Below are 23484 nucleotides of genomic sequence, written 5' to 3' on the forward strand. Positions count from 1 at the left end.
GATGATCCTCAACATTTCAAGCGTTTCTATACTCGCCTCATCTTGTCGCACCTGGCATGATTGTGTTATAATTATAAAATCATTTTGATGAATTGCTATCTTCTATTTTTTGTGTTGTATTCGTAAACATCAAACACTCAAACTACATGTGTGTGTCTTCTGTTTGTTCAGGACCGTCCCCATTAACCAGGATTGGCCTTCAGTCAGAGGTTCAGACTAATATTTATTTGACCAAATCCAAGTTCTACATCTAGCATGGGTGCAACAGGCCTACTCGGCTGCCTCCTCTTGACATCTTTACTCAGCTTTTCCAGTGCCGGGCTGGTGGAGAAAATAGCACGGCATCGGCGTGATACTGATGCATCGTCAGAACACAATCTCACCCTCCCCAGCACAGACTCTCCTGTGGTTTTCAACCATGTATACAACATCAACGTTCCTGCCAGTTCTCTGTGCTCCACTAAACTGGACACCGCAGGGAGTACACAGCTTGACCCCAAAGACGGAGCTGTCTCCTCTGGTCATCACACCACTGAGCACACCATCGACACAGAGAATCAGATTGTCTTCACCCACCACATCAACATCCCCCGCCAGGCCTGTGCTTGCACTGAAGACCTGTCCGGGCTCAAAGACCTCATAAGCAGGCTGGAAATGCTGGAGGGAGAAGTTTCAGCATTGAGAGATCAGTGCAGTGAGGGTCATGGCTGCTGCTCTGCACAGGTCACAGGTATGTGTACTTCCTTCCAGACTAAATCATTAAACTTGGTCCGAATTACAGGTATGTACTGTACAGCCAATACAGTAAAATGATCTGAAAAGTGAACACTTGGGGATGCTACAAAGCACCAACATACTCATCCAGTCTCAGACATCTGTTCTATTCATCTGTTGGAGAGATTCGGTGTGGGGTTGTAATCCCCAAGACAGTGCAGAGTCCAGCAGCTCATCAATTGAGCTTGAATAGATCTTTATAATAGCTCAAAAAGACAACACATTTAGTTGCACTAATACCAGCTTTGGACCATAACTGAACCAGAAAGCAGACCATATGTACATGGATATCTTTATATATGTGTCCCTGGATACTGATAGACATAAAAACACAAATAAACAATCACACTGATTGTTTAATGGCAGCTGTGGTTTCTGAAGAAAAACTAAATCCTCGCTGGAAATACACAGGCATTGTCTCAGGGATCATCCTTGGAGGATGCTTGTGTATTTCCAGTCAGCGAAATTTCAAGTGAGTCATCCTCACAATCACTGTCGCTGCCATTTAAAATGGCCACGTGTACTGAAATGCAACTCATAGGGCAAATGCCTTCACATTTGCCTAAGCCATTCAACAGGAAACCTCACTTTGGTTTAGCTGTACAGTCAGTGACATCATTCATGAGCTGACCAACCTGCCCACCAGGTTTTGTAGAAATCCATCAATGAAGTTTTGAGAAATCTAAAGGTAAAACAACCATAGATGAACGAAAACACGAGGTAACAAGAATGTGGCACCAAGACGTCATTACTTCCTTGGTGGAGGTAATGCTGCATTCTTAACAAACAGAAATGCTGATCTGCTTGGGCTATATTTCAAAAGCATAAAACAACCAAGATTGTTTTATAAAAAAATATGTGTATGTACTCAAAATGATAACATAAATGCATTTTTTTTACTTTTGTCCTAGGTGCAGTAGGAACTAAGCCTTACTGCAACGGTCATGGAAACTATAGCACTGAAACCTGCAGCTGCTCTTGTGAGACTGGCTGGAAGGGACCCAACTGTACCGAGCCTGCGTGTCCCAATGACTGCCACAGTAAGGGCCTCTGCAAGGATGGAAAGTGTGAGTGCTTTAAGGGCTTTGCAGGAGAGGACTGCTCGCTGCAAGTTTGCCCCGTGGAGTGTGGGGATCACGGCCAATGTGTGGGTGGCGTTTGTATCTGCGCTGACGGTTTCTTCGGTGAAAACTGCTCTCAGACCAAGTGTCTCAACAACTGCCAAGGCCGCGGCCGCTGTGTAGATGGCGACTGTGTGTGTGACGAACCCTGGACTGGAGTGGACTGTTCGGAACTCATTTGTCCTAAAGACTGTTACGATCAGGGCCGCTGTGTGAACGGCACCTGCTACTGTGAGGTGGGTTACACTGGGGAGGACTGTGGAGAACGCACCTGTCCCAATAACTGCCATGGTAACGGTTTCTGTGTCGATGGCCAGTGCGCCTGCACTGCTGGCTACAGCGGAGAGGATTGCTCCAAGCTCACCTGCCTGAATGACTGCAGTGGCAGAGGGACATGCTTCAATGGCTTGTGCATCTGTGACATCGGCTACCAAGATGAAGACTGCAGCCAGTTAGCGTGTCCCAACAACTGTAACAACAGAGGACAGTGCATAAATGGACAGTGTGCCTGCGGTGTAGGCTTCCAGGGAGAAGACTGCTCTGAACTGTCCTGTCCCAACAATTGTTTCAACAGGGGGCGCTGTGTCAATGGTCAATGCGTGTGTGATGAAGGCTTTGCCGGTGAGGACTGCAGGACCAGGACTTGCCCCTCAAACTGCTACGGCCGTGGGGAGTGCATCGATGGCCATTGTGTGTGCTTCACTGGCTTCAGCAGTGAGGACTGCAGTGAACTGAGTTGCCCGAACAACTGCCTAGACCAGGGGCGGTGTGTTGACGGGCAGTGTGTGTGCAATGAAGGTTTCACCGGGGAAGACTGCAGCCAGAGAGCCTGTCCCAATGACTGCCTGGGCCGGGGCTACTGTATGGATGGGGTGTGTGTCTGTCCGGAAGGCTATTTGGGAGACGACTGCTCTGTTATCAGCTGTCCAGATAACTGCAACAACAGGGGGCGCTGTGTCAATGGCAAGTGTGCATGCGAGAAAGGATATGAAGGAGAGAACTGTGGGGAAATTAGCTGCCTCAACAACTGCCAGGACAAAGGACGCTGTGTGAATGGCCAGTGCGTCTGTGATGAAGGATATATTGGGGAAGATTGCTCAGAAGGTAAGAAGCTCTACGTAGTCCACTGCAGAAATGAAAAGAAAGGCAGCTCTCTTTTGAAAGTTTCCATGTGTCAACTATTATAAAACAATATCCAGATGATGTCATTTCCCTCTATTCCAAATTTCACTCAGCAGATTTCAGTGCATATTAAAGAGTTTTGTTTTGACATAGATACCCAAATTAGTGTATTGCAGTTGTCTGTAACTCCTCCCTCGCTTTTCTGGCAGTCCTCCACACCACAGCCAAATGTGAGTCTGCAGTTTGCATTAGAGCACAAAGAGAAACCATCCAAGACAAGTTTGTTTGCTTTCGTTTTTCCACCAGTGTCTCCTCCAAAGGACCTAACTGTGGCCGAGGTCACAGCGAAGACCGTGGGCCTGTCCTGGACCAACGAGATGCTGGTAACAGAGTACCTTGTGACCTTTGTGCCTACCAGCCCTGGTGGTCTGCTTCAGGAGTTCCTAGTGCCAGGAGACAAAACGGTTGCCACTGTCAAAGAGTTAGAACCTGGCATCGAGTACCTGATCAATGTCTATGCCGTCCTTAGCAACAAGAAGAGCATTCCTGTCAGTGCAAGGGTGGCCACACGTACGTCACCATCATCTCTATCTGGTTTACTGAGAATACCTTTAGAAATACACATTGCACTATCCTGCTTATCGAGAGTAATAATAGTTTTGGTTTCTACCCTTCCAGATCTGCCAGAGCCAGAAGGTTTACGGTTCAAATCAGTGAGAGAGACCTCAGTGGAGGTAATGTGGGACCAGCTGGACATCGCCTTTGACGGCTGGGAGATCTATTTCCGCAACACGGTCAGTCTACAGTCTAGCCGTCTTTCCACAAGAGCATTTCCTTAGAAGGTCTGGCACATATTCTAATTACCCCATGGAGGAGACAGAGATGATGATGCAAGCTTATTATTATATTAGCAGAATATGGATTTACTTTAATCCTAGCCTCCAACATTGCTCTGACATATGGAAATCTTCACTGGGTGTAAATCTGGATAGAACTGTGGTTGTTTCTATTACTTGGATTCTGTGCCAGCGATTCCTTGAAAAAAAATGAATGAGTGATGCCATAACTTAAAGGGATTGAAAATTGACGCTGCCAAATACTTTGCTTTTATGAACTTCATCTTTGGATTCAATATCTTTTTCTATATGTCAAGTTAATGTTTAGTTGTGAGCACTCTTACCCATGGTCATGTGCTATTTCATTTAACAGCTACTGTATCATCCATACATGGATCTGTAATCAGTGTCAGTTATAAGCAGCATTACTAAAAATACATTAAAACTCAAAACAGATTAGAATGGATTAGATTTATGTGGAGAAATCCTGTTTATTTAGGTTAAAATGTGGTTGGGGGCTAAATTTGCCTTCCAAAGATCAAAGCCCAGTAGAACATCCCAGGAAAGAGCAATCCCTGTAGTTGTGAATTGCTGTATTATGATTGAATGTATAATAATTTCATACAAACTCTCATTTACAATTGGAACTTTGTCTTGCTTTTATGAGCTGTTGAATTTGGAATGCTTTCATTATTACTTTTCCATGGCTAAACATTAGGAAAAACTCTTCTCTTCTCCAGTTATAGAGACCTCTCACTGATGTCATTACAAATAGCTTAACCAACACAATCACAGTGTTAAAGACTAAGAAAAAAAACATAATACAAAACAAAAATAATGTGTTGATATCTCAGTGTAGCCGGATCTCTCACAGTCATGTTGTTTCTTGCATTTTGGTTCCTTGCAGAAAGAAGAGAACGGGAAAGTGGTGAGCACTCTTCCATCCTCTCAAAACCAGTTTAACCAGTCAGGTCTGGGACCCGGACAGGAATATGAAGTCTCACTGAGGATAATCAAGAACAACACCAAAGGACCCCAGATATCCAAAAAAATCACTACCAGTGAGTTTCAGGCAGTATACACACACCTTACTTACTGTAATGGCTTACAGCAGGTACCAAACAAAGTATCCTTCATCACTTTGATCCTTGAAATTCACCTTTCACAGTATCATTTAGAGATTTTGGTTTCATTGTATTAACTCAATTGAACAGCACTGCAGCCTAGTATGACCATGTAATCGCAGTTTATTTTCACTTTCACTAGATCCCACTCTTTGCTCGCATCTCAGGCCTCCAGACTCTTTTTACTGTAATGTTACTCCATATATTACATGTTGAACTGCTTCCAGCTAATTGTGCAGCATAGATGTGGCACGCCAGGCAAAGCAATCCACTTTGTGCATGGAAAAGCCATTTTGTCTGCAGGTTCTTGATAGACTCTCAGATTCCACTTATGATGTAATTTCTTTGCATAGGCTGAGACTCAGGACCGTTTCCAGAAATGAGTGATAGGAGTCAAGTTGCAACGAACCCTATTCCCAAAGGTTCCTGTAGTGCTGTTTCAAAACATAGCAAAAGGATTTTTCCTCCATATGTAAACACAGGCGCCCTCTTCAAGGGTGTAAGTGACACCGGAATGAAAGGGAATCCCTTTATAATTCATGATAGCCTTCTTTGTGCTGTCGCTTTGTCTTATGTGAGTGCCAAGATGAATTTTACAACATCTTGATGTAGAAACAGAGCTATGGTACTTGCATCCACGCTCAGTCTTGTCTTTTCTCCACTCTAGCTTGTCTTGGTCTCATGCCTATTTTGTCTCAGACTGGTCTTGGAGCATATTGAGTCTTGGCTCAACACTTTCCTGCCTATAAAAACTGACCATTTAATAGACGTTTGGTGAATTCAAGGGTTGACCCAATAGAAAAATTTCCGTGTCAGCAAGTCCTTAACAGACTGTAGTGGTTAACAAATCACCACATATACTGACTGGAGTCTTTGATATAGTAGAGAGATGTTTTTCAGAGAAAACGACATGTGGGAATGATATTTGTCTTCCACGTGGGTATTGCATCTTTATAGCTCTACACAGTTTTGATATGGCATTTTGATTTTTTGATGGATTATGAATAAAGACAGAGAAGAAGATGTTGTCCACAATGTCACTTTACAATTTACATGATCACTCCTTTTACACATCTGAGTTTAAGATAATTATATTGCAAATCTAGATTTAAACTGGTAAATAACTGACCCTCACAAACCTTTTCTCCCCTCATCTGACTGCCCAATCCAGAGATTGACGGTCCCCAGCAGGTGGAGGTGAAGGATGTGACAGAATCTTCAGCTCTGGTCACCTGGTCTCAGCCAGTGGCTCAAGTGGACAGAGTCACCATGTCCTATGGGCCGAGCACAAACCCCTCAGACAGAACCAGCGTGGAGATTTTCTCCCCAGACAACCAATACAGTGTTGACAATCTGAGGCCAGACACAGAGTACCAGGTCTCCCTCACCTCAGGGAGGGGAGACCTCGTCAGTGACCCCATAACCAATATGTTCACCACAGGTAGGCAGGCAGAAGGGTGGAACTGCTATTTAGTTCTGGCAAAAAGTTTAGGATTAAATGTACACTATTTGCTTTACTCTAGAGCTTGATGCCCCCAAGAATGTGCAGGCTGTGTCCCAAACAGACAACAGCATCACTCTGGAGTGGACAAACAGTCAAGCTGATGTGGGCAGCTATCGGGTAAAATACAGCCCCATCTCCGGAGGCTCCCATGGTGAGGGAGTAGTCCCTCGTGGACCTGGACTCACAACACAGGCTACGATAACAGGTAAGAGTCCAAAGAGACAAAGGACACACTCACTCACTCACTCACTCACTCACTCACCCAGTTTCTTCTGTATGTATTTTAGGGCTGAGGCCAGGGACGGAATATGGAATCGGAGTGACCGCTGTGAAGAATGAGAGAGAGAGTCTCCCTACTACTATAAACGCTGCAACTGGTGAGCAGCACCGTGGAACAGCTGTACAAACAGTCATCTTTCACACTCCTTCATAAATATACACACAGTCTATGTCTGTTGATACAAGTAGATGCGTGACAACATGAATCTAATGAGATGAAGTGATTTATGATTGCAGTTGAGTATGTAAAGATGTGACGAGAGGTGTTACAAATTACAGAACATTTGTCACTCCTACATGTTTTCCCTGATGTGTCTTTCTACTGTTCGCTTCAGACCTGGACCCCCCTACAGATCTGGACAAAAGCGACTCTACAGAAACCACCCTCACCTTGTCGTGGCAGAAACCTCAGGCTAAAGTCACTGGCTACAAGCTTGAGTATGTCTCAAGAGACGGCCAGTCTGAGGAGGTTGACGTCCCGGCTGAGGCTACCAACTACGCTCTGACCAACCTCAAACCTGGGATGGCCTACACCATAAGCTTGAGTGCAGAGAGGGGTCCCCAGAGGAGTCCCTTAGTTACCATGACTGCGTCTACAGGTGGGTTCGTCCATATTGGCTTTCACGGTGCTTCATTCAGTTAAAATAAGCTGCACAAAAAGTCAGTATTCAGTTGTATTATACTATATAAGTAATCATTCATGATGAGGTATCCGGATGAAGAAAATAATATCGTGCCATTTCCTCCTTTGCTGCCAGCAGCGTCCCTGCTTTCCTAGCTCGATACAAACTAGCATTGCCTGAGATGTGTCAACCCAAAGGACTTCACATTCACTATTGTGGAAATGCCAATTTAACTTTAACTCTAAACTGACTGATTCTCTCTCCCTCTGCTGGGCTTTAGCACAGAGTCAAGGCTGTGGGACTATTTTTCCTCAGCTGAGTTAAAGTATTTATTTCTTCTTTGGTAAGTAGCAGTATAGTTAAAGGGAGAACAAATTGGCAGCTGTATTATCGTGGAATCAACCTGGACAGGGAGATCAGGACACTGAGGTGCAGCCGCAGTGTCTCTAGCCTTACATATCATGGTCACTTACCACAAACGACAAGGGGGAAAAAGTCAAAATCTTCTATTTCAGAGTGTGTTAACTAGTCAATTAACTGGTGACACCGTATGATTTAGGATGGTGGTTGACTAGAATTATGTTTGAGGTGTGGCCATGATACATAAATTCATATACACCAATAATAAACCTTAAAATTTAGAATCTGCAGTCAACCAACACGAACAATTAGATGCACATAAACCAACTACTTTGATCTTTGTGTTTTTTTGTCTTTTAGCCTCTTTCACATTTTATTTAGCTCACTCTGACGTCCTTGAGCCAACAACTCCTGCAGGCTCGGAGGACAATGTCATTAGCTTTGTGTATTTAGACCCCTCTGACTCCCAGCTGTCTGGGATGGGGCACGACGATGAGCTGGGAACTATGACAATCTCAGGCCAAACATCTGATGGATTTGATCTCTCGTGGAAACTAAAGGCTCATAACATCTATGATAGTTTGATCATAGATTATAGAGACCCTCAGCCAACATGGGATATGGCAGAGGTCCAACTTCCTGGAAATGCCACTGGCCATACAATCCGAGGCCTGAATGCATCAACAGAATATCAGATAAAGCTTTATGGAGTAACCAATAGCCAGAAGTCTGCGCTACTTGAAGCTGTTGCAGTCACAGGTATAAGCTTCTCTTTTGGATTGAATGTTGATGAGAGACTCCTGACAGTCTCTCCCTCAAACACTTACTTCAATCAAAGAATCCAACTCATGTGCATGCCAGTATTTCTAAAAACTGAGATGAACCTGCAACCAATAATTCTGATCTGGACAAAAGTGTCCTTTTGCCTCATCCTGCCTGTCACACGTGTAATCGTCAGTACTTAAGCAGAATGTTGCTTTCCAAATACTAGAAGGAATCTGCAGTCCTTAATGGGAACGACAGCCTAAATACACGTACACGCCATGCGACTTTCAAACCTCATCAGATCACTGCTGTGCCGTGACTGGTGGTACTAGATCATTATTTACATAATCTTTCTTTCGTTCAGCGGGATTTTCCACTTGCTGTCAGTTTTTGGATATAGCAGGGAAAAGATAAAGACCAGAGACAAATTGGCACTCAAAGACGTGATCTGAGAGAAATGCCGAGGCTTAATATACACTAAAGAGATGTCTAGCAGGCTACATAGTCTAAAAATCCTGGTCAAATATGGTCTCACCTCTTACTCTCATGATTGAAGACCACACAAACTCTTGGAATTTGTGAACCTTGTGGCTGATGTATCGTTTAGTTTGTAATGCAGGCCACAAAAACATCAAGATACCTAATTTCAAGACAGGAAATCGTGTATTGTGAACAGTATTATGGCAACTTCGAAAATAGTATGGTGAGGATGTGAACAAAGCGACGTGTTTTGAATGAATTCGTGGGCTTCCCAGATTTCTTCCTGTATTTGAGTTTAATTGCAGCCATTGTGCCCTCTGAAAGCCTGCCGATCCCATCCGCATCCTCCATTGCCCACGATTCCATTTTGATTGTTCAAAATAATGAATGAGTCTCTTGTAGTTGGAGAAAATTACAGCATAAGTCATGCATGTAAAATCAAATGACTCAACAGTGTCTTTCCAGGACAACAGGGATAAAGTGGCTGTGCATGGCTTCACCATCCATTTGAAGACAACTGTGTACTTCCACGCTGGTGGACTACTCAGCAGCTTCAAACATTAATGACGCTAATCCAAGTCTCATTAATGCCTTAGCTGTTCTGCATAAAGGGTCAATAAGTATCAGATGCATGGTGGTTCTTGAAAAGCAGGGAGAATTTTACATTTCAGTAGAGGGGTTAATGAACACAAATCTCTATGGTGTTTAAATAGAGATATATATGAAACATGCTGTGAACAATTTATTGATTTCTTCCATGTCTTTAATTTTTCCTTATTTCTTATTTAACCCAGTTTTTCCTTTACAGGTTTGTTGTATTTTTCTGTCTCTCTCACTCCTCAGCAGTTCCAGTAATATGTACACTTTAACCTGCTTTTATTCACTGTAGCACCCCAGCCTACCACTCCAGATGTAATTATGATGAGTATCAAAGATGCCCCAACAACGCCCATGTTGGTTTTGGATACAGGAGCTGATCAAACTCCAGATACCCTCCCTCCTCTAAACACTGAGCCTCCAGCTATTTCAGATTCTGGTGTGATGACCTCTGGCAATGAACCAGAAAACTCAAACCGGAGCATATCAGGAGAACTCACAGTCACAAATGTTACCTCCAAAAGCATAAAGCTGGCCTGGTCAGCACCGGACGAGGCCTTTGATAGCTTTGTGGTGGAGCTCAATGCTCTGACGACACAAACTCGTATGACCACATTACCAGGAAATGTGAGGGAGGCTGAAATAGAGGGTTTGTCCCCCTCAACACGCTATGATATTACATTGCATGGGCTGGTGCAAGGGGAACGGTCTTTACCTCTCAAAGTTTTTGCTACTACAGGTACATGAAGCAGAGATTTCATTTCATAGGCTCTCAATCTTATTGCAGATGAAAACATTCATTCCCATGTTGTAATATTGTTGCGTTTCTGACTGAAATAGTAAGAGTAATTTTTATAATCCGTTTTGCCATTCAGTTGACCCACTTTGATCTGTCTATCTACCAGAAGAGCTGAGGCCTATGGTGGGGAACCTCACCATCTCTGACATAACATGGGACAGCTTCAATGTGTCTTGGAGCCCCATGGGTGGGGACTTTGACAGCTTTGTCATTGAGGTAACAAACTTGGAGAATATCGCAGAGAGCCAGAACCTCAGTCTGTCTGGAGACGCTTTCAGCCTGGACATCTCCGGGCTGAATCCCAGCACCAGCTACATGGTGGCCCTGTATGGGATGCACCAGGGCACCTTCCTTGAACCGGTGTACAGTGAAGCCACCACAGGTACCTGCCAGTGGCAGTGTCACAGCATTTTTGTCTCCTAAATCTCTTCCTTTCTTTCGTTCCATTGACGAGTTCTCCTTCTTTTCCAGTCAGGATCTGTGAAAGCACATGTATACACAGACACACTTAATTCATATCAGAAGCTCTGCCATCCAACTCACAATGTCCACACCTCAATTCCACACTGCATGAAACAAGAAAAACAACATAATAACCCTATTTGTGTTCTGCTATCACTGTGCGACACCCTGGCCACAGTGAACTGTTATGCTTCATCTTAACCACCATGCCATGTATCATTCTTTACCCTCCAGCCACTGTTTCTGTCTAGCTGAGAGAGGGTAGGGTGATGGGTGTCACACGCCCATGTCGCATCTCTGAGTCAAGCAAGTGGCCTTCAGTAGACCACCCTTACCCTGTGCTGCTCCCTCCATCCCAGTTAGCAAAGTGCATGAAGCCCCTCCCTGCATCGTGGTGAGGTTTGATGCTGATGTGCTGCAATGATTGCAAAAGTCATCCAATAACTTCTCATCCCCAACCGTCACACAGTTGATAACGTGTACATGTCCATCTCATCTCATTCCATCAACCCTCATTCAGTGTGAAATTAACCTTCAGGGATCATTTGCCTCATCTATGTACTCACTGTATGTGTGAGTATGAGTTCTGTTAGTTTGTGCGAAAGATACTGAGAGTCCACGTTCAAGCTATTACACATTAACACTAAGTTTCTTTGAATTCTATCAATATCAAAATGTTAAAATAAATATCCTCATTTCCTTTCGGACCACTAGGTGGCAAATGATTAAATCAGCTTGTCAAGGTAAAAAGCAAATATTTGAATCTGAGGTTAACATTGATGTGACCTTGTTTTACATCTGAATGATGTAATTTTATGTTTTATCTTTGCATGTAACTGATTTGAATGTATATTTTTCAATGCATGGAAAAATATACATTTTACAAGTTTACCTTTTCTCTTTCCAGTCGACCTTTCAAACATTTGGATTTTTAATGGTGGTTCCATTCCATTTCAGTGTGCCAGCAAAAAATGCCAGTGACTCCGCATGCACAAGACCAGGGTCCTAGTGCTGTCACAACGAAATGGAATGCATCCATTATTGATTTTGATCCATTATACCTTTTGTAACCTTACGTTTGAGTAACGATGGAAAGGCCTGTTCTTATTCTGCTTGTTTCCTGGCACAACATTTCAAGACAAAACTTAAACTATAAACATAACATTGTAGATTTAGTGCATGATTCCTCCGTGCTTCATGCTTGAGAGTGCCTACATTAGTCATTCTATCCTGTTCCTTATCCACATTTTCACACTTACGTCACATTTCATTCACATCAACCTGCAGGCCAATATTCCACAGCCACTTATTCATGTCTAAAAAACGCTTCTCTCTCCCCGCCCATGGCACCACATCTGTGTTGATTCTGACATTGTGTATTCTGTAGGAAATAAGTTACGGATTTTAAATTTGCGCTAAATTAACTGTGGTGGATTGTTTTCCTTTTCCACTTTTTATTTTAAACATATGCATGCATTTAACCTTTTAAGATAATCAGGCTATCAAGAATTGCAAGTGGGTGGTGGTGAGTTTACTTTAACACTGCACATATTTATATATAATAATTATATATAACATCAAACCATCTGATTATGAACTATTTCTCTTGATATCTAGTTATTTAACAAGTGGGTTTATTGCAAATCTAACACCAGTTTCTTTCTTTAGTGAGTCAACCAGTGGTTGGCAAACTGTTTGTCTCTAACTTAACGTCAGAGAGCTTTTCAATCTTCTGGAATGCCACTGAAGGAGAATTTGATGGTTATATCCTGGAGATTATTGATTCCGATTGGCTGAGAGAGCCAGTGGACTATAACATATCCAGCAATATAATGTCCTATGATGTCGAGGGGCTTAGGCCCAGCACTGACTATATAGCCTACCTCTATGGGACATACAAAGGATCCCGAACACATGCTGTCAGTATTGTTGCATCAACAGGTATTTCAGATTTTATTTGTATTTACTCTACATCTTGCATAGGATAGGATCGTATATTATTCACTTTTTGCCTCAGCATTCTTATCTGCACTGACTTTATATCGCCAATACACTGTAAAATTCACCTGGGCCTGTATGCATTAAGGACTGAAGAACAGTAGATCCTCAAGTTGTGGCCTCAAGTTGCAGGACTCAGACTCAAGTCACACATTTGCTCAGTTCAGACTTTACTCAACATAATCAAAAGACCCAGCCGACTTTTGACCTGACGAGGTTATTTGACAAAGAAAGACTTGACACCTCTGCCAAGCCTGATTGCACATAATGCAGTTTTACAAATGTGTTTTGATAATCATACTGGTATTTATTTTATTAGAGTTATACATCTTTATCAGGATAGTAATGCTTCCACAGTTTCTTCAGCTATACAAATCATTATCTTAGCATTGCATCAGGTATAAGAGTGCATTAGAACTTGACTCATCATTAGGACTTGTGACTTGGTACACACTTGGACACTCAGGTAATAACACTGACTATAGTTCAGCATCAAAATCTGACCCTTGTTTTGTCCTTTTTGTAAATATGCTTTATACACACTGACCCAGGTGTCTTACAATTGTTTTAAGTACAATACATGCATTTGATTTGCATAAGTGAATATCTACTATACTTTTCTCTCCCTCTATAGCTGCAGAGCCTGAGTTGTCCAGGCTAGTTGTTTCTAACATTACCTCAGACAGATTTTATCTGTCATGGCGGACAGGAGAGAAGGCTTTTGATAATTTTATAGTAGAAGTCAGAGAGTCTGCTTTGCCCTCGCAGGCGATGGGGCGCGCTCTGCCGGGAGAGGTGCGCTCCACGGTCATGGCCGGGCTCAAAGCAAAGACCAGCTACAACATAAAACTGTACGCCAGCAGTAATGGCCAGAACACACAGCCCCTATTTGCTGTAGCTACAACAGGTATCACATGACATGCATTTAACACTGCATGTATAAATCATCACTTTCTCTTGACTTCATTTTAACCAGTATCACTAAAAAGCCATGTCTTTTTTTGTCCAGAGGACATCCCACAGTTGGGCCGCATAGCTGCTTCATCTGTGAGCCCAAATAACCTCACCCTGTCCTGGAGCACTGTGTCAGGACATTTTGACGGCTTTATTGTCCGGGTCAGTGACTCTGAGCAGCAGTTTGATACACTGGAGTTCACAGTGCCCGGTGACGTCCGTAACATTACCGTGTCTAACCTGATGGATGCAACAGGCTATGATATTGAACTGTATGGTATCTCTCATGGGCGCCACACTCCCTCTGTGTTAGCCCATGCCACCACAGGTATTATGTATTTTACTCATATCTGCAGCTAGAGAGAAATAAATCTGTATTTCAAGAGGTTTTGTATGAAAACCTTTCAGATAGATATCATTTCATTTTGTCCTTATAGTTTAATATCCGCTTATATTACTGCTGAAGTAGATATAGGAATAATAGGAACGTGAAACGTTAGGTGTTATTAAGCAAGAGCATTAAGAGCAAATTTGTATCGTATGTAGCATATTCAGGTATTAGTGCTGCATGTTATCACTTTGCATGCAAGGCATCAAAGCAGCTGTTCGATCCCAGTTAAACCAGGCCTTATTAGAGAACACGCATGTAGGTCTACTGGTCTGATCCGTTGACTCTCCTGTCTGAAACACATTAGTAGAAATATCAGCTAAAGAAGTCAACGTGAAGCATGTGGAATTTGTTTTTAGTCTGTTTTGGTTTTTAGATCCTAGCAGTTCACCTTTCTGTAACTGTACATTCACAGGAACAAAATCAGTACTGCTTTTGCAACCATTGCACACGTCCTCCTCGTAAAATATTCTAACAGCATCTCATCAAAAATACAAACCCACTCCCTTCTAGCTCCTTTACCTAAAGTGGAAAACCTGACCATTTCCAACATAACCCCATATGGCTTCCGTGTGTCCTGGGAGGTGAAGCAGCAGCAGGAAGGATTTGCCCCCTCTAGTGGTGGTTTCAGCCGCTTTGACATAGTGGTGACAGACTCTGGCTGGCTGCTGGAGCCTCAAGAGTTCACTGTCCCAGGCAACCAAAGCCACCTGGACATCTGGGGCCTCATCACCGGCATAGGTTATGAGGTCAGGCTGACTGGGGTGTCAGAGTCAGGGCTTCTCTCTCGGCCGCTGACTACAGTGGCTGTGACAGGTACCACTCACTCTTAGGCCCCGATCCTCTTACTAAACATGCAGCTCTTCATTGTATACTCTATATTTGTGATGCCACATGATCAAATCCTGAAGTTAAGTCATCACAACGTGGCTCTATATGGACATTTTCAATATAATTGTCCAAAGTCGTAGTGGCTGACAGAAGTGATAATTCAACAAAATGATTTGGGCATTAATCTGTGATATTATTTGTACATTTTGGAATCTGCCACGTTTTGATGCCGAGACTTAAAACAAGTACCACTCTTTTTCCAGAAACATCTCACTAATTCTCTTCTTCTTTTTGTTTATTGAATTCCTTCAGCCGGTTTTATCTTTGTATGCAGCTTCGTCACAGGAAGGAAGGAGTTCCTGTCTGTTTTCTGCTTTACATCCAAAATATGAACAAGCATTGTTGTTTGTATTCATATTTTAAACTGTGTTTTCCTTCAGATTTATGATTGGCAATAGGCAGATGTCAGCAGAGATGATGACACTGTACCATCTTCATTGACATCTTGCAGTCTGATTGCTTGTTGATCAGACCACTCTATGCCTCCATCAAGGCATTATCTTACAATTACATGTCTAAAATGAGTTATGATCTGGAACATGTTAAAAGTGGGAAAACACGGATGAATCAACAAGACATTCCGAGCATGAAATGTCAGTTGATTTGACCTCTAACCTGATTTTTTTTTTGTTGATATTTGAATGCACTGAACGCATCAAGGCTGACCCTATGGACGCATGGGGATCTCGTCCTCAACCGGTGTTTGCTAGAATCCTTCCAGGAGTTCGGCCTGTCATGGAATGTGAATCGATTTGGGCAGAAACTCACAAACAGATTGATGCTGTTTTACACTAACAAATGTGTGAGCATGGAAAAGAAGCCCTCGGACTGGAGCGTAGCCATGTGTGCTACTTGGAGATGTTCTTGCCTGGCTGTTGACTTATTCCAACATGAACTGGCCCCCTGTCAAACTTTGATGAATTATGCTTGAAGAACCACAAACCCACCGCAATGTTGTGTTTCCTTTTCAACCAGAGGCTGAGCCGGAGGTGGAGCATCTGTTCATCTCAGACATCGCAGCTGACAGTTTCCGCTTGTCGTGGACGGCTGATGAAGATTTGTTTGACAGATTTGTGATCAAAATAAGAGACACTAAAAAATTAGCCCATCCCAAAGAGTTCAGCGTCCATGGTGATGAGCGAACCAAGGTTTTAACTGGCCTTATGGGCGGCACGGAATATGAAATTGAACTGTATGGCGTTACATTGGAAGGGCGCTCTCAACCAATCACTGGTGTTGCTCAGACAGGTATATCAAAATACTAAGAACAGCATGTCTGTCAATTGAGTTTGGGTGTTACCTCTGCTGCCAAAGTGCCAGGAGGGCCAACAACTAATCATCTCTATTCCTCCGTCTGAGTGGAAACTGTGTTAGTATCCATATTTTACGTAATTTCACTTTGCTTTCTTGTCTTGTTGTCATTTCTCACTCTGGTAGGTCTGGGCTCTCCGAGGGAACTGCAATTTTCTGAAGTGACTGAGACCACGGCCATAGTTCACTGGGACACGCCTCGCTACCCGGTGGATAACTTCCGTGTCACCTATGTGCCATATGAAGGAGGTAAGAGTTTTTTTGTTTAAACTAAGATGTAGTTTTCCTTTCATAATTTTGTATTGTAGCCCAGCTGCCATATCTAGTTAAGCTAAATTAGATACTTTTTTGTCTAGGTACATTAATAGACAAATACTGTTTTGACACCTAGTTGCTGCATTCATGGACGTTGTGAGGTACAAAAAGTCTAATTAATGTAATATTTAATATATATGTCTCCTCTGCACAGGAAGCCCGATGCTAATGACTGTGGATGGTGGTGTGTTTGAGACTTTGTTGCCAAATATGACTCCTGGCAAGACCTACCAAGTGACAGTCAGTGCTGTGAAGGGTCTGGAGGAGAGCAACCCCAGCACCAACACTGTGACCACAGGTTTGATTTCCTCCATCTGCAGTCCTCAGAGTCTCCTCACTGCTTACATCAGGTTTATATGTGTTATATTTAATTGAAAGCATTTTTTTTGAGACTCTGTTGATGTTTGTGCCCCGCAGCTCTGGACAGGCCTCAGGGTCTCACCGCAATTAATGTCACCGACACGTCGGCCTTATTGCTATGGCAACCCTCTGTGGCCACTGTTGATGGCTACGATATTTCATACAGTGCAGACTCAGGTTTGTCTCTGTTCTTTCAACATCTGTTCCCTACATTCCGTCCCATCATAAATCACTTTCTTGGGTCAGGTTTTGTTTCATTTCCAGTATTTGTTGAGATTTGTCTCGAAAAATAGAAATAGTGATCCAGATCTGGTGGGTTAAAATATATAGTCAGATGGTTGGGATTGATGACATCGCTGTGCATTAACAAATAAAGAAGACATGACACTTCTAATGTCATGTAGATGGTTTTTGACATATTCTCAATCATTTATGGATCCATCCAGCAGATGTAGCAGAAGATTATATCCACAATACTTGGATAAACATCTAAATTTAAGGTAATGGTAATAACAAGGATAGGTTTATATTGGAGGAAAGAGTGAGATCAGAGAAGTATTTAAGTATAGCCAATCTCTGCAAAGGTTACATTTCTATAAATTGCAATTATCCATCTGTACATCAATCTATACATTTGATTTTGATAAATGTCCACTTTGCCTTCCAGTGAGCCCTATACGGGAGCATGTGTCTGGGAACATAGTGGAGTTTGAGATGGGCTCCCTGACTCCAGGCACACTCTACACAGTGGGAGTACGAGCTATGACCAACGCCCAGAAGAGCGCACCTGCCCTGACTGAATTCACCACAGGTAGGGTATGGATAAGATAAGATAAGATGAATTGGAGGTAAACTTCATATCTATACTGGCATGCTTCCTTGTAATTATAAAAACTGAGTGTGACGCTTTGTTTAGATGTGGATCCTCCTCGTGATCTGACGGCGAGTAACATTCAGACCGACAGTGCTACACTCACATGGAAACCCCCGCTGGCTGCCATCACTGGTTACACACTCACCTTCTCCTCTCCTGATGGAACAATCAGGGTATGTGCACATCCACAAGAAATCAATCTCTACATGATGCTGTGGAAAAAAGATGCATGCGTGCTTACAGTTTATCTTTTGGTTTTCGGCGACTATCAAATCTTGCATGTTGTAACTTCCTCTGAATGCAGCAACAAGGTTTCAAAACAACCTCTGCTCAAAACTGCATTAGTACAAGACAATGATTTTACTTTAGCAAACAGTGAAGTCAGCAAACTCACTGTGATGGATGACTGACCTCAAGCCAGTTTCAGGTCTTTACACTGCAGTTATAACAATGGAAGGCAATGAGTCTTTAAGCATATGGTTACTTTACAAAGCGGTCAGCAGTAATGTAAGATATTTTGGTGGTTAATGTACTAAAACACTGGAATGGGCCTGCACTTAAACATTGTGTGTGTGTGTGTGTGTGTGTGTGTGTGTGTGTGTGTGTGTGTGTGTGTGTGTGTGTGTGTGTGTGTGTGTGTGTGTGTGTGTGTTGATTCAGGAAGTGGTGCTGAGCCCAACAGCCACCACCTATAGTATGTCTCAGCTCACTGGCTCCACAGAACACAGCGTCAGACTGCAGGCCATAGCCGGAGGCCAGAGGAGTCGTCATGTGAACACTGTCTTCACTACTAGTAAGCAAAAGTGCACACAGACACACACACGTACACACACATGCAGACTCCTCTGTTTTCAATCTTTTTTATTGATCATTTGCAATAAGCGAAGCCAGATTTGTTTGTATTTACTCCGCATTGAAGGATCTGGTGTTCAGCTGTGCAAAACCCAAGATCCAGATATTGGAGCCTCTCTCTTTCTCTCGTATACACACACACGCACACAAATGCTTTTCCTTTTCCATCCTCCTTCGCTTCTTCCAATTCAAATTCCTTTCATTTAATTGGATATTCAGTGACATCACCTGTTCTTGTTTTTCATTCCTTCTGACCTGCTTCCAGTGGAAAAACCTGTTCATTTTCCTTTTCAAAGCTCCTTTCCACAGTCTCACACAACAAACTGTCTATTTCTTTTGGCATTTTATTTTATTTTGATATAGGTAAACCAACTTTGTCCTCTGAGATCTAAATGATGATTTCTTTTTATTGTGTTTGTAGTTGGACAGTTGTACAGGTACCCTAAGGACTGTGCCCAGGCTTTACTGAACGGAGAGACGACCTCGGGCCTGTACACCATCTATCTGGGCGGAGAGGAGAGCCGGCCCCTCCAGGTTTACTGTGACATGACCACAGACGGCGGAGGATGGATAGTGAGGAATCATCTTTGTTGTTGTTGCAATATCATTACTCAAAGTTGACAAAATCACACACATCAGAGAGGTTTCATCCAGCAGTGCCTGTTTTTGTCATCATTGAAAGGACCTAAAGCTTGAATGTTATGATTGTAATGACACGCATACACTCCTCAGGTCTTTCTGAGACGCCAGAATGGAAAGCTGGAATTCTTCAGGAACTGGAGGAACTACACTGCTGGCTTCGGTGACATGAATGATGAGTTCTGGCTGGGTGAGAGCACTCGTCTTCTCCAGCCCTTGCGTATCTTCTTTCTTTCCCTGGCTTATTTCCTCCTGACTCGCATGTATAAAACCTTTTGTTTCAGGTCTCTCTAATCTCCATACAATCACGTCGTCTAGCCAGAACGAGCTGCGTGTGGATCTGAGGGACTTGGGAGAAACTGCTTATGCTCAGTATGACAAGTTCACGATTGCGGAGCCAAGAACGCGCTATAAAGTCTACGTGGGAGCGTATAGTGGCACAGCAGGTGAAACGACAACGCATCCAGCAGCACTGTTTTTAATTTAATGACACTCGCAGATGGTTAATTTTCTTATTTATTTTGCACAATCAATCATCAAGAGTTTCTTGGTTTTTACTATGATCTGATATTTTCACCAGGTGATTCCATGACCTACCACCAGGGGCGCCCTTTCTCCACCTATGACAAAGACAACGATATCGCTGTCACCAACTGTGCCTTGTCCTATAAAGGTGCCTTTTGGTATAAAAACTGTCACCGTGTCAACCTAATGGGCAAATATGGTGACAACAGCCACAGTAAGGTATGAAGCAACACCTTTTATTTATTAATTATTAAAAAAAAGTCTTGTTCCCTAGTGTACTGTAATAGATTTGTTGAACAGTGTCAAAGTTTAAGAACTGAAATGACATGTTGATTTTTACTATGTCATATTTTCCACAGGGGATCAACTGGTTCCACTGGAAGGGCCACGAACATTCAATTGAGTTTGCAGAGATGAAGATTAGACCACTGAACTTCAGAAATTTTGAGAATAGGAAGAAAAGATCATAGAGCGAGGCCTCCCCCTCCCCCCCACTCCTCGTCTTCACACCTCACCACTTCAACAGCATCATCTTCAACTCTCCTTAAAACCTGAATCAATCATATACTGAATGTGATACATCTGGTGACATTACACCAAATTAAAGGAAACGATTTGCTGTTTTAGTGCAGCTGTCCCAATGTGGCACTGTTGCGCCAATGCATTAAATTTGAGTGGTTTAAGTTTGATGAATATGAATGCATATACGGTACACATGTGTGCACCGGGACCAGACAGCCAATATATATGAGGATTCATTGTAAAATAAATGTAAATAGATTCACTGAATCTGTAGCACGTCGAGGGCACATAGGTCACAAGACTTCAGGCCGCTGCATCCCAGGCAAAGGGAAGTTAAATGCAAACACATTGTACGATTGACTTCATTCAGCTCCTCCCTCTTAAACTGAGCACCAACGATACATTTTGTTGCTGTTGAAGGATAAATTTAGGATACATGCTAAACATAATAAAGTGTTGTCATACTATGTTTACTGTAAGAGAATCGTCTCAAGAACTATAACGACTTGAAAGCCACTAATACCACTATTTAAATGTTGATTTACTTATTTTGATAGAAAAAAACAAATCTCTGTAACCTTCAATAAAATAAAAGTTACTTGGATAGAAGATGATAGTTGTGTCTTGTTAACCACTTCCAGCTTCCGCCCAGCAGATGGCACCATTCACTCTATGTTCAGTATGACCATGTTTGATGCACATGCTTATGCAGGGCTCCATGTCCAACCATGAATAAATCCTTAAATAAACTAAATAGAGAATGACCTTAATCAGGGTTTTTCCAGTCCTCGTTCATCAGCTGAGACATAGATGAGGTCCCTGTGACCTGGAGAACATGAGTCATGTGTTTATTTAATTTCATCTCGAAAATTATTCATCCATTCCTTGACAGTCTAACTGTTTGCAATGCAGCCTGTTCCTGTCAGCTGGTAATCCCTTTCACACTGACTGTTTATTAGAATAATGTGTGTCCTTGTGCGTGCTCAGAAAAGTGTCTCAAGTCTAAATATTGTGCACAAGCTGAAAACCCCCTCTCCATTCTTCATCCATGGAAGTTTAGGCTAGAATCAGTGTTATCATATTTTTGCTGCTTTGGCCCTTTAGAGACTTTGTTACGTCTTATAGGCCACAGCAAAGTCTTTTCACAGCGGCCATCTAATCTGTAGTTTGGGCAAACTGTTACACATAGTTTCTGTTGCATTTCCCCACTGCCAACAACAAAGTCACATTTAATGTTTGACATGGAAATTACTGGAAATCCCCAAATTTGTGGAAGACAAAACATAGAACTAGAGTGCAATAAGAGTAGATACCTCCACCAAGGCCACCAACTGTTTGACAACGATATAAATCCAGACATCTTTTATTCTACAGTGTAATCAGTGCAAAACAAAACGCCAAACAAACTAAATTATCGTTTACAGGCATTTTACTGTTGTGTTGCAGACATTTAGTTCTTCTTCTTGACCCTTAAGTGTTGAAAACTGTTTATTCAGCTGAATCAAAATCATTTTAGCAACACATTGGCGGTAGCTGTGTGATTCATTTGTCAGTGCAGTGGCACCGCAACAAATGGGACCCACGTCCTCTTTTTGAGAATATGCTAAAAGTTTATATTTCATGTTAAAGAAAGTTTGTGGGTGTGTTCTGATCACCGGGTCTCATATTTGGCAACCTTCATGTTTTGGGGGGGAAACCTGATCCCTTCAGCTGTGGGAAATTCAAGAGGTTGGGAAATTATTGAACATATCAGTGAGGAACACAAGAGGAATGAAACATTGAGTACACAGTAAACATTGAGTTGGGAGTTTTCACATGACGTTCAAGATTTAGAAATAACCAGACTGACCTCGATCTTTAATATGTGTGTTGCCAGGATGTAATGTCCTCCTGAGACATTTCTATAAATAAGGACTCTGAGGTTATGTTTGAAGTGTTCTTTGAGTATATCTCCAGAGAGTATACACACACACACACACACACACACACACACACACACACACACACACACACACACACACACACACACAAAAAGCAATACAAACAATATAGACGACAACCCCAACGGTTGTCATGTGATTGCTGCATGACACACTGCATGGCCCTTACATGACTCCCATGTGACCCCAAGAGTCACCTGGCCCAATGTGTGACCGGCTCACAGGGCATAAACGTGGGTTTTACCGCTCACAGCGACTCTTAATAAATCAAAGCGGAAGGCAACTGGGATTCTACACTTTTAGTTTTTATTCTCATTTATGCACATTTGAATATCCCAATTGTATACATGAGCTCATAACACGGTTGTGTTATTGTTGGACACCTTATGTACATTCTTCCAGGTAAGGCTGAAGGTACACAGGGGCCCAACCTAAATACAAGTGAACCAAAATTAGCCAACAGTTCTGAGAATTGTCATGGCGCTGCTGCACATTGTGGTGTTGTCAATGTTTGTACAGTGTTATATCATTGTTTGTTCAAAGAGCTGCTTCAAATGCAAAGCCAAGTCACTCCTGTGAATGCAATGACCCACACAGACTATTGTATGTTTAACATGTTGTCATGAAATATTTACTGGTTATTGCTGTTTTTATACTATTTATATCATACAGTAAGTAGGAGAATTTGCATTAGAATTCTATCTTGACAAAAAAAAACACTCTACAGGACTTGGTAAATGCTGGTGCATACTTCAGGAACCAAAATAAAATTGAATTGAATGTATCATTTGAGTAAAGGTTACCATGTTGCCTAAGGAAACCTATTTGCATTAGTCACGCCATGCAGCCTCGCTGAAAACCATTGGACAGCCATTAATCATGTTTTTCAGGGAATCTTTTTTCCAGGAGTCTGTGCTATATTTGAATTGGCTCGAATCTCGTTGTCCAGAGTCCCTGGCTGTATGTGAACATGGGTCTAAATCATCTGGCAAGGGCCCTGTCACTGCTACACACCCCCGTTGGACATGTAATTTAGATGCTGTGTATGAAATTCTAGCGCTGTAGCTCT

At 42.5% G+C, this 23484-nt stretch overlaps 1 protein-coding gene across 1 annotated transcript; it reads left to right on the forward strand.

Annotated features, from left to right (window-relative positions):
* Positions 1–240: 240 nt before the first annotated feature.
* LOC143011195 (tenascin-like) lies at positions 241–20995 on the forward strand. Its single transcript, XM_076163975.1, has 28 exons — positions 241–730; positions 1686–2999; positions 3324–3587; positions 3696–3811; positions 4761–4914; positions 6149–6418; positions 6501–6686; positions 6769–6858; positions 7096–7359; positions 8104–8502; positions 9878–10324; positions 10491–10766; positions 12515–12787; positions 13479–13751; positions 13854–14126; positions 14700–15002; positions 16053–16325; positions 16515–16637; positions 16858–17001; positions 17121–17240; positions 17731–17874; positions 17980–18110; positions 18598–18730; positions 19211–19362; positions 19522–19618; positions 19713–19874; positions 20009–20172; positions 20313–20995. Exons 1-28 carry the CDS (start codon positions 256–258, stop codon positions 20421–20423), a joined length of 7131 nt encoding a protein of 2376 aa, XP_076020090.1. The 5' UTR covers positions 241–255; the 3' UTR covers positions 20424–20995.
* The last annotated feature ends 2489 nt before the right edge of the window (positions 20996–23484 follow it).

The sequence above is a fragment of the Genypterus blacodes genome, unplaced genomic scaffold (genome assembly GCF_046128005.1).
Source record: "Genypterus blacodes isolate CSIRO-AG114 ecotype Tasmania unplaced genomic scaffold, CSIRO-AGI_Gbla_v1 ptg000133l_1, whole genome shotgun sequence".
In the NCBI taxonomy this organism is placed as follows: Eukaryota; Metazoa; Chordata; class Actinopteri; order Ophidiiformes; family Ophidiidae; genus Genypterus; species Genypterus blacodes.